At 42.7% G+C, this 12,029-nt stretch overlaps 1 protein-coding gene across 1 annotated transcript in view; it reads right to left on the bottom strand.

The window, feature by feature from the left end:
* LOC117750877 (receptor tyrosine-protein kinase erbB-4-like) overlaps positions 1-11,791 on the bottom strand; it is a 268,118-nt gene extending 256,327 nt beyond the window's left edge. The window contains exon 1 of the mRNA XM_034562299.1: positions 11,437-11,791. Coding sequence (XP_034418190.1) covers positions 11,437-11,515 — 79 coding nt within the window. The 5' untranslated portion in view covers positions 11,516-11,791. The remainder of the gene's footprint in view (positions 1-11,436) is intronic.
* Between the last annotated feature and the right edge of the window lie 238 nt (positions 11,792-12,029).

Here is a 12,029-nt window from a genome sequence, read left to right as displayed (position 1 = left end):
CACTCAGAAATAAGGTTTATTATCAGAACCCATTACCTTTAGTACACATTCAGTGAAAATCATATTAGTTAATTTCATCCTGGCCTTAGTGAAAAGCCACAGGGTGATGCAATGGAAAACTGAGAACAGGTGCACCGTTTGAGGAAGAACTTACTCACCCTGGCAACCCTGGCAAGCCATGATGGTCAACAGTGTCGAGTACACCCTCTTTCCTTTCTTTGTCTTTTTACTTCCCCTATCTGCCTCTCCTTAGCATCTGGCTAAATCTCACCAGTGTCCTTGCTTGCACCCTCGGGTGAACCGGGCCATGTCAAACCTGAATCCATCAATCACTCAGCACCAGCCGATGGGAGAGAGAGAGGGGTAGAAAGGCAGAGATGGAAGGATGAGGGCAGGGAGAAAGGGAGGGGTGAATTATAGCCACCAGTCCACCCTCTCTCACCTCATTTTTCCTTGCTTCCCACATCCCTGTCTCCCACTACAGCCGCAAGAAAACTCCAAGTCTCACAGAGTAAGCTGTCAGGTCACAAGAGGGACTCTCAACTCATTTTAACCAAGAGCTTCACAGACCTATACACATGCCTGAGGAAAGGAGATGAGGACAAGGAGGAAAGAGGAGAGGGAATGAGAGACAAGAAGAAAGTCAAGGGGATCGGGGATGATGGGGGGGGGGAAAAGAGAAGCATAAAAAGGAAACGAGAGTAGGAAGGCGGAAACAAGCCACGAGAGACGAGAAGAAAGTCAAGGGGATCAGCGATGATGGGGGGAAAAAAAGAGAAGCATAAAAAGGAAACGAGAGTAGGAAGGAGGACACAAGCCATGAGAACAGAGGCTGGAAGAAAGAGGTGAGAAGAAGCCACGGGTGTCCTATCAGCAGGTCTGTGTGTGTTCTGTGTGTGTTCGGTGCAGAATGAAGTGTCTCTGTCAGAGCCCCAGCTCCCCCAGTGGGACATTGCTGATTAATTGTCCGTCCAGCTCCTGTGATAGCGACCACTTTAACCGAGACTCCCTAGACACCCACCCATGTCCCATCCTCGCTGAAAGACACCTCTCCTCCGGTGGACCCTGCCGCCTGCCTGCCCTTCTCTGGCTAAAATTAGGAGAATTTCTCTTTCCCATCCCTCCTTTTTTTTCGGTCTTACCCTGGCTGCTACAAATAATCAGCACCCCATTCACCTTGCCATCGGGGGATAATGTCTCTCTGTCAGAGGTTTTAGAACAGAGGCAGGGGGGCTGAAAACAGCATGATATACAGTGTGCCCCCTCCCCCCCCCCCTATCCTCCCTGTGTGTTTACATGAGTAGCAGTGTCTGGCTGAGATAAAGCACCCCTGTCTCAGGTAAACAGTCTAGCACAGCAGGGAGAAATGGAAGCGTTGACTTTTGTCCTGGGTTGCACTTAGTCAGCTTCTCTCACATTTGACATACACTCCCATCCCAGCCACCCATCCCATCACACACACACACCACCACACGTCACACACACAATGTAAAGCTTGCCGTTAAAGTTCCATAATAACACAAGTCTGAAGTTGCTCAAAAAAGATTGACGCAAGTATTAAACGCACAATATTTTCGGCCACTATGGGGTCTCTCAATCAAAACAATAACAAAAGGCAGAGTTTGGTGACGTTGTGAAGTAGCGTGGGACCCGAGCTTCTGATGACTAAAATCCTTCTTTCGGTTAAAGTTAAAAACAACCAATCAGAGCAGATTGGACTTTTTAGGGAGGTAGGGTTAAAGAGACAGGTGTTATAACGGAGCGTTTCAGACAGAGGATGAATAAAGGTCTTTTCAGACACACAGTATGAAGAAAAGAAATGCGTTTTTTAAACGTTAAAGCCTGCAAACATGTTTCAGAAACCCAAATACAAGTATGAACCTGAAATTAACCTGCATGATATGTTCTTATAAAAGTGTATTATAAATCAATTTATGATGGCTTCTGGCAAATGTTTCGGTTTAAACATGTAGGATGATGTACACAACTGAGCTAAATATCGGTCCAGGGGTTTTTAGACCCTTTATTACTGAAAGGTTACAACACTTTTCTAGACATTCTCATTACCTGTAATAGAGATGCGACCAAAGACAAGATTTATCTTTTGCACAATGGTTCACTTTTAACAATTGTGCATAAATTCAAAAGAAATCTGCTTTTCGACACTGTGAGCAATAACTGTCATACTCAGCATTGTCCTCTTTCTTCCCTTCCCTCTCTGCCAAGGTGCAGAACCGTGGCAGCCATCCGGACGATTATATAGCCGGCCCCCAAAGCAGCCAAGGTCAATTGCCTTTCCTGCTCCTCTCATCCCGTGCTTTATGTACCTTCACATCCAGGGAAAGTGAGCTGCGCTATTTCTGCTCTGCTGCAAGGTGACTGCGCCTCCACACCAGCGACAGACACACTAATAGAGGCAGAGAAGAGGAACCAAGAAATCCTTTTTATGTTCAAGATAAACTAATCTATCCACATACCATTCTAATTACAACCGTACAAAAGGATTAATTCTGTAGCTGTGGATGAGAGTATATTTTGGTGATGGGGATAAATTATCATAATGTGGTCAATGACAAAGCTGATCAATACTCACAACCCAATGATTATTCGACCAAGCACTGAGATCCATGTATGTTCAGGATCCTAGTCTCTGTTTTGGAACAAAATCAATATCCTAAAAACATCTCCCAAAGGAGTGTTGTGAAATCATCTGACAATGTAGTATTTATACAGTAACTCCAGAGGGTGGTATGCCAGTAAAGGGATTTTAAAGCACAAATAATGTGCTTTAAAAAATACTCAAAAAGATGAGTACATGTATTATCAGACTAAAATGTAATGTCTAACGTGTGTTAAGAATTGACTTGACTTGACTTCTTTGCATCAATATCGCCGATGACAAATAACAATTTGCCTGATATCAGACAAAGACGCTACATATATGCGCTACACTGTGCTTGTGGTACTCAATTTGACAATTTCGTGCTAAGATATTCAGTGGTTGATATCAAAGTCATTTAATATCAATCCTCATGGTAGTACAGTAAGAGTATCCATCGCATAACCTTTCCGTTTATTCATTCCCTGTCACATTTGTGTAACTGCTAACATTTCACAATACAATTTTCTTCTTTTTTTTTTAAAGTGAGCATGTTTTGGTGCAGCCATTTTTCATCCGTGCATAGATAAACGGTTTCCCTGTGAAGTCTGAATATCTCTCTCCCTCTCTCTCTCTCTCTCTCTCTCCCAGATGTCTCCTTACAGCTGCCATGACTGACTGCAAACTCATTTATTACAGGTCACAAACGCCAAGTGCTTCATTTAAAAGGACGCCACCCTCCCTCTCCTCTAACACAAGTGAAAAATCGACCCGCAAGAATAGCACACGGGGCACACCGCTCCATTAGCACTGAGCTCAGGCAGGCAGCACCCAAAAGATGGGAAAGGAGGTTTGAGCAATAAGGGCTCCGGCCCCTCGATTCTGCATCTGTACCTTTCATACAGAACAGCGAGGTGGAGTAATGGCCAGGGTTGCAAAATTCCGGGAATATTCAAAGTTGGAAACTTTCCATGGGAATTAACGGGAATAAACGGGAATATACGGGAATTAACGGGAATAAAATGGACATTTTGGGGTAATTTAACTGTATTTACCTTGTCATAAGCAGACATGCATGCAAATATTTATAATACAACTTTTAAAAATGACATTTTTGACTTTTTTGACATTTTGTGAGTAGAACTTTATTCTTTCATCGAACAACAAAACCATGAACGTTGAATAAAAAAGGTGTATTCCCTATGATCGCCACCCCCCAACACAATTTTTTTTTTTTTTGTGTTTTTCCCTGAATCCTTTCAGGTCTAAATGCTTTATTCCTGGACCTCATCAACGTCCTCCTCACTGCTGTAAAAAGTTAGTCTACTGTATACAAATAAACTTGGTATTAAATTGAACATGGCTTCAGTTTACCAAGTAATCAATATGCTAGGTAATGACAAACAGTGTTGGGAAAGTTCACTTTCTACATGAACTAGTTCAGTTCATAGTTCACACATTTTAAAATGAACTAGTTCAGTTCATAGTTCATAATTCAACATTTTGAACTAAGCTCCAAAAAATTAACTAGTTCAGTATTTTTTTTCAATATGTTGGGAGCTATAATTTAAATCTCTACCTGTCTGCAATACCGCTCTTGGCCTCTACGCAACTCGGCGCTCTCACACTTGCCAGGCATAGGGCTGAAACTTTCAACACTGATGACAAAGACGTTCAAAAACAACAGAACGTTTTATGTTTATGTTTCTGGCAGACAATGTTCCCAACCAGCTGTATTCAGGGTCCAGCTGAGCTAGGCGTGCATAGTCTTGTTCTCAACTACATTTATGCATATGCTTTTGCAAAGAAACTTTTTTTTCTTCAAAATTCCCAAAATTCCCGAGGCAAAATTTCCGTGGAAACTTTCCGGAAACTTTCGGAAATTTACCGGAAACTTTCCGCCACTTTGCAACCCTAGTAATGGCACAACATTCCCACCTCGAACAGGCTTGTAACCGAGTAACCGAGTAACTGCATTCCAATGCAAGGTCCCAAGGAAAGGTGTACACTAGATTGTAACATTACATTGTCAGTTCTTGCCATGAAACAAAATGGCAACTCTTACTACAACTGTACAGACTGACTTGTTTTTAAATGTTTGTGTTTGAATTCATGAAAAAATGTACGTTGAACCTTAACCCCCAAGCCTGTTTTGTATTTATTCAGGCACACAAATCAAAGATTTTGCGTGAAGCGTGTGTTCCGCCGGCCATATCCGATATCACTCAAAGCCTGTCTGTAATTACATTGTAAATGCAGATTAGCTATGAATATTTTATAATGGGATTACTAAAAGAGGAAAGAGACAGAGAGCGAGAGTCGAGAGAAATCAGCCCTTTAACACCCACATCCAGAACTGCATGAAAAGCTTGTTTGAAGGTGGAGCTAGTCTTTCATGGCCAAGTTGTCAGCCTATTATCATCCTTTCATATGTTTGCCACCATTATTAACTTTGAGGCAGGAATAGAAAATGTTCAAACAAAAAAAAAGTGAGAATAAAACACATCACTCCAATATGTCAGTGCTGTCGCTTCAGAGAGAGAGAGAGAAAAAAAACATGGCAGACCAACTCTTATCGTTGGACTCCTTTTCTGAAGCGCGGCGGTAATGAGTGTATCTTAACAAAGATTAGCCATAATTTCCATTGTCATTATAATGCTACCACATTATGTGGAGGCTTACAAAGCCACGGATGAAGACAGCGGGTGGGTGGAGGAAGAGGAACAAGCAGACACTGGAGCAGGGAGGGAGAGTCTCTGGAGCTCGGTTAGTCTGTCAGTCACCCTCCAACCTTGCAGCCGTGCAAACAAACACTGACAGACACCGTCGCCGCACACATCAACGCACATACAGTATATGCGCATGTTTTTTCCAGACCCTTTGTCACTACATTTTGAAGCCCTCAAAATATGGTTGTCAAAGGGGTCGGTGGCTGACAGGCTTCTGCAGCCCTTCAGAAGGATGCGGAGGACAGGCGGGCTTATTGTGAGAACAGGAGCAGCAACAACAAAGGGGATCAGAAGTCACACAAACTGACAGACACACATGATGCGTTCAGACTCCCGACATCTACATTGTCTTGCAAAATAGGGGTAGATAGAGGGTTTAAAGGGCCTGAACCTCGCACATTTGTCTTATACCTTAGACTGATGGCCCTGGGTGAAGGCCACATGTGTGTGTGGGTAAGTGTGTAAAGAGTGTGTTCACCGATGTGTGAGGCACTTTTTACTTCAGTGTCCGTAGCTATACCTACGAAAATGAATACGCTGTATCGTATGGATATCCCACGAATTTAACTTGAATTTAATCCACGTTATAAAGTATAAAGAGCTCAAAAACACACAGGGAGGGAAGGTAGAAGGTTCAAACTAAAAAGCGGTCTTTTAGCCAGTAGCTTGTGTGTAGTGAGAAGTTAACTTTGATGTATTCGTCAAATAACTTCCATGCTCAAGTAATGCCACTTCCATGGTTATTTTAACCCAAATCGCCTTTTCCTAAACCACATTTTAATATATATATATATATATACCCGGTATATATACATATATACGGTATATTAAATTGTTGCAACAACTGTTTCTCTATTCGTATTGCAGTTTCCATATCTTTCAAAGTAAAGTTGTGCGAAACTGAGATAGGGTTAGCTTTTAGTCATTTCTTTTACTTGCTTGCTGTTTGAGTCAACATTTTGTGTTTTTTTACGATTTCAAAAACAACAGACTTTCCTTTTTGAACAAAATCATTTATTTTGCCCGATAGATTTTAGCCTTGCAGCAGCGCTGGCTGACGAACAGTTGTCTGCACTGTAGATGAAACCACTTCGTTTAGCCTCTTTTCTTGGACTGTTGTTTGTGTCGATCCCACTCCAGCACTCAAAAGGCTGAATGCTAGCAGAAACCCTGAGGGTTGTATTGTTATTTCATGCTGCAAGCTCTTCTTGGTGGCCCTAAATGCACATTTGCCTGCCGAATTGATTTCCCCGCTACTGAAAGTCCCCAATCTGTCTAAACTATAGCTGCGGGTATATTGTCAAAGATATTGCTTGTGTATATGTTTTTTTTGCACTACCTTTTTAACGAAGGCCTTTGGTTGCTGTGTATTCAGCACTCAGGGCCTGTGTTGCACAGAGGCTATGAGTATTTCTATTTGCGTGTCTCTCTCTTGGTCCTTTCCCTTTCATTCTCTCTCGCACACAGAAACTCAAAGCTCGCTCAATTTACAGAAAGCAAAAAGAGAAACCATGAAAAGCAGCGAAACATAGAGGCAGCGAAAAACCGCATAAAGCATTCCATTTTGAACAGACCCTATTCATTCTGCAGTAAACTAATTGCTTGTAAAGCATGCTTCAAACATAGAATTTGCATTTTAAATACACACATGATAAACAGCTGGCCAAAATCACGCATGTACAGACATGCGTGATGCTTCAATCCAATTACGACATCCTTCACAAAAGGGACATTAGCTGAGCCGATAGATGATGCATGGCCACACACATGCACATGTATGGTGCATTTATATCTGCAGGTGATGAATGAGGGTGCAGCGCTTCTAAAGGTCACACAGGATATGATCCAATCATTTCTGCTAGCTGCAGACAGTCGGACTTATGAGCCCATCAACGAGTCAAAACTGAAAAACAATGTTTGCTGTGTCTTCAGATTGAACACAAATAATGATACAATCCCTTTTGTCATCCTAAACAAAGGGGATTGTGGGAATACAATACATTTTAGTAGAATTTGATCCACATATAAAAGACATAAGTCCCTGTGGAGATAATTAAAGAACATTACAGTAATATCATAGCAGATTAAAAAACCACGAAAACCCCATTATGGACTTTAAGGTCAAAGAATCACTTTTGAGGGTCACCACTGTACAACACTCTCAGTCCCAGTTGGGATATTAAAGTGATTTTTCATGATGGATTCTCGGGCCGCATTGTGGGGGCTACACATGTTGATGCCAGCGGTTTGTTTGTTGAGAAGTGTAGAGATTTATAGGAAACGTAATGGCTTCCATTCTTCTCACAATGAAACTACAGTCTAGATTACACAAACAGAATCTTTTTTTTATTCTTTATCTGGCTACAGGGTGAAATCCCAAGGAGAGGAAAACGCAATAAAAATGGTTAGAATTTCTTTTCAGCAGCAAATATCTTGAGGCAATTGTTTCTTCTTCTTTTGTCTGTCAGTAACTCATGGCAAGGTACGGGCATTGGTATATGTATTTTAGTTGTTATCACCGTCACTCACTGAAAGGAAAGATCAACAGAAATTCACCAGAAAAGAGGAAACAATGATGTGATTATCTACATCTGAAAACCCTTCTTGGCAATTTATGAAAGCAAACCCGGGCGATTTGGTGTCAGATTGCATTCGTTTCACAGATTTCTCCATAAAGTGGATCAATAGCCTTAAGTTGGTCCTCATCTCTCACCCCGGCAGACACAGAGGAGATAAAAGCACAAAGGTTCACATTCCTTTATCCAACAAATGGAAGTGGATCACCACCTAATCAAAGACTGCCATTCTTCTAATAAAAAAGCCTGGTGGCGGTGGAGGGTCAAAGCTCCTTTATCAGGCGACAGCAGGCAAAGATATGACTGCAAGAGGGCTTTGTGGAAAAGCGGAGCCGTGTGGGCCGCTAAATATGACACCATTCTTCCCCTATATCCTTCACACTAGTAGAAAGAGAAATACATCCAAAAAAAGAGTAGTGTTTGAGAAGTACAAAAAGTGCAAAGGAGAAGAAAAAAATCCTCCTTATATGAGGCACGTCTGTGTGCCTCACTCGACCCCTTGTAAACATTTTGACGTGCTTCACAGCGGAACTGCACTCTCAATTTCAGTCCAATAAACAGTGGGGCCTGTATGAAATCAAGGATGCAGTAAAGAGTATGGCCATCAAACTATCGTTCAACAATGACGTTTTAAAAGGCAGTGACTCCATATTTTGAGTGGAATCCTGAACAATCAAACAACTTTTTCACTCGACGAAAACTGCTGAGAGCTGTAAAACAAGGTCATTTAAGGATGTTTATACATGCTAATTGAAAACCCACTCCACACACACACAGTTGCATTCGGAACAGATGACTTGCCTGTGCTCCTGTGCACAAAACCTATGAATATTCATAAACACAAATAGAGTTTTGGAATGTGGCCATATGGTTCAGAATCGGCAGCTGTATGCATTCCCTACCTCTATCCTCCAGCTCCAGTGTATTGCTGCAGTCACACGAGGAGCGGTGCAGGGACTCTGGAGCCCTCACATACTGCAGACATGTGAACACCTGAACTCCTATTTTAAGGGATTGTTCTATAGGGATTACAACATTCTCCTGGGAAAGTTACAGGAAGTGAAAGCTCCTCAGATATAGAAATACATAAATAATAAGAACTTGTGTTGGTCTAGAACGGCCCCTGGTTTTCACAGTTGCTGAAAGGTGACCAAACAGGAATGGAGTGTTATGTTTTAATGACTCCTTGAGAGAGTTCTCTAGCCTGCCAATACACCATATGAAAAAGCAATAAGTAAGCGTTCTCTATTTTTAAGTTGCATGCTTCATAAAAATCCCTGTACGGGCACACAAAAGCGAATCCAACACAGGCAGACAGCTACTCGTTCGCGCGCGCGCTCGTGCACACACACACAGACGCGCACACACACACACGTCATTACTTTGGCTTCCTCTCCCTTTCCTACTCACATGCATAATTGAATCCGCGTTGACGACGCTAATGTGTAAAATCCGCTTTGTCTCTGACTCTTTTTTGTGTTCCTTTAAGTTCCAAAAAGACTTTTTACAAGAGTTTAGAGCTCCACCGGGATGCCATCAGCCTGCGGCAACATGCCACTGAGATCCCCGTGCTGGATTCTCCAGATTCCGAGAAATTCTTCTGGGAAGTTATTGAAACACAGGATATTTCTAAAGGGAATCGTTTGATTGTCCATTTGTTTTGATGGACTACAATCTGTTTTTATACCATCCCCTACTATATAATACGTGTTTGTACACGCCCTGCAAAACAACATATTTGACTAATCGAAACTTATTCAAATGACTGATATATATTTTTCTACACTGCATGAAATGACCGTCAAATCTTAAACAAAATTGTTTCGTGAATAAACCGCCATTTGCTCCGTAGAATGTGTGTCCGACGTAAACGATCTAGTGCATGGCCCATAATGATGCTCTCTTTATGGAACAGAGCCGTTATTACAGAGAGAAATGTGCTGTGCCTAAATGTCACCGTTTCATTCAACCATACTCATATGGAAGCGGATCGTATGTTATAGATGTGGGTCCGTGCCTTATGATTTCACCGGTAATAACATCACATGTTTCATTCAGGCTTTTCAAGTCAAACAATGTGCTAATGTTCATAAATATATTGGAACACAGTTTCACTCGTTGTAAGATGTTTAAACAGTATAAAAATAGGTGCAAAAGAAGAAGAAAAAAATTAATGCGAGATCGAATAGGTGGCATGATTTCAAATCCATTGCAGATCTTCAACACTTGCTTGAACAATTTAATTAACAACAACTTTAAGACTATTTTGACATATTACACTCTTATTGGGAATAATTGTTATGCGTGTGGATACGTTGTTTACGGCTAATTGTTACTTTTTCAGCAAACAGACATTCTGCATAGTTCCACACACAGTGGGCTTACACTGGGTGTAAAGACCATCGATGCAACCAGAAAAAGAACGAAAGAATGGATGAAGGAAGCAAACGTGTGTGAATTATGGACATGCTTTTTACAAGCCCTTCGATCTCTTTATCGCTCTTTTTCTTTCTCTCTCTCTCTCACACACACACACACACACACACACACACACACACACACACACACACACACAGACACACGCTCCCCTGTGCGTAAAGAGCGCCGCTGCACTGTACACACCGTACTGCCGCTCTCAGTGTGAGCGTCCCGTGCGCTGTGGTCCACAGAATCCCCGAAGGGACTCACTTTAAAATGGGGCATAATAATAATAATAATAATAATAATAATAATAATAATAATAATAATAATTTCATGGTAATCCGCTTAGCTTTGATCCCGTTTACTGAATGCATATGGGTAAATATCCACTACTGTTAACACCCTTTGCTCAGGTGAGAGGGGATCAGTACGACAACACCACAATAGATCATTTCAGAGCCAGTCCCTGCAGGACATTCAATTTAAAGTAGTTGATCAAATTGACTGCCAGACTCACCGATACTCCAAATAAAGGAGAAGAAAACAGGAGTTACATGTTCGTATCCCGATACTATCATTGTTGTTTATGGATATTCTAGGAAAGAGGGAACTTTTTATGCACAGTCGAGCATTAGACAGCCTGTTTAGCCACAGGAGGGAAGACAAGAGCACAGTAGCCTGTTGTAAAGCGAGGCTGTCACTTCACAGTGTCTAAAGGACACGTGCGATGGACAATACATGCTCTCCGTTCCCTCTCAAATTCAACAGTGCGGCTCTGTGCACGGAGAAGACAAGACAAGCAAGTCCCTGGCATCGCTTCATTCAGCTCAACACAACAGAAATGTCCCGCTTGAAGCTGCCATCTGCTCCAAGCAGCACCTGTGCTCCATCCAGCATGTGCCCCGCACGTCAGCCCATTTCAGACGTTTCTTAACACCGTGATGCTGACTGATAGTTTAAATGGAGGAGATGTGGGGGGAAACCACGTTGTGTGCATTAAAACAACAACAGTCAAAAGGGGGAAAGTGTCACTGTGCCGCTGCGCTCTGCGCGCAGAGAAGCAGCTCCACGGACACACGGAGCCTGCGCACGGATGGCGTCCGACACTCACCTGATTGTGAAGAGCTCGATCCGAACAAGAGGCAAGTCAGGAGAAAGCCGAAGCAACACGGGGCAGTCGCTGGTTTCATGGTTGTGCTTGGCAAGTATCTCCTTTACATTCACATGTCCAGCAGCGTATCCTTTTGGTCAGAAAAGGATGAATCGTTTGCGTTTAAAGCCGCTTCGGCCGCTGACTTTGGGGACTTTCGTCGCTCTTGACTAAGTTTACAATCTGTCCGACAGTCTTCCGCCTCGCCGCTCGGTGCCTGCAGGCCGAATTAGTGGCTGACGTGGAAGGAGAAGGAGTCGAATGTTAAGTTTCCTCCGCGCACTGGAAAGCTTGTCTAAACAGTGTAAAGCACTACTCGTGCCATTACTCAGCGACTTAGATACAGTATGCAGCTGTAGACTCGTATTCTTCAGACACACCTCCGAGCCCCGGAACCCCGCCCACCGGCTCTGTGATTGGCACAGGTGCACGACAGTCACCCGAAGCCCCGCCTGCCACAACTCCTCAAGCGCTGCCATTGGTTGACACCAGATGCCCCAAAACCCCCATGAGTTTGTGCGTCGGGTCCGCTGCACCTGTCACACCGAATACAG

This window comes from Cyclopterus lumpus, chromosome 21 (genome assembly GCF_009769545.1).
Source record: "Cyclopterus lumpus isolate fCycLum1 chromosome 21, fCycLum1.pri, whole genome shotgun sequence".
NCBI lineage: Eukaryota > Metazoa > Chordata > Actinopteri > Perciformes > Cyclopteridae > Cyclopterus > Cyclopterus lumpus.
The sequence above is the reverse complement of the archived record's forward strand: the minus strand, read 5'-3'. Positions and strand labels throughout refer to the sequence as shown.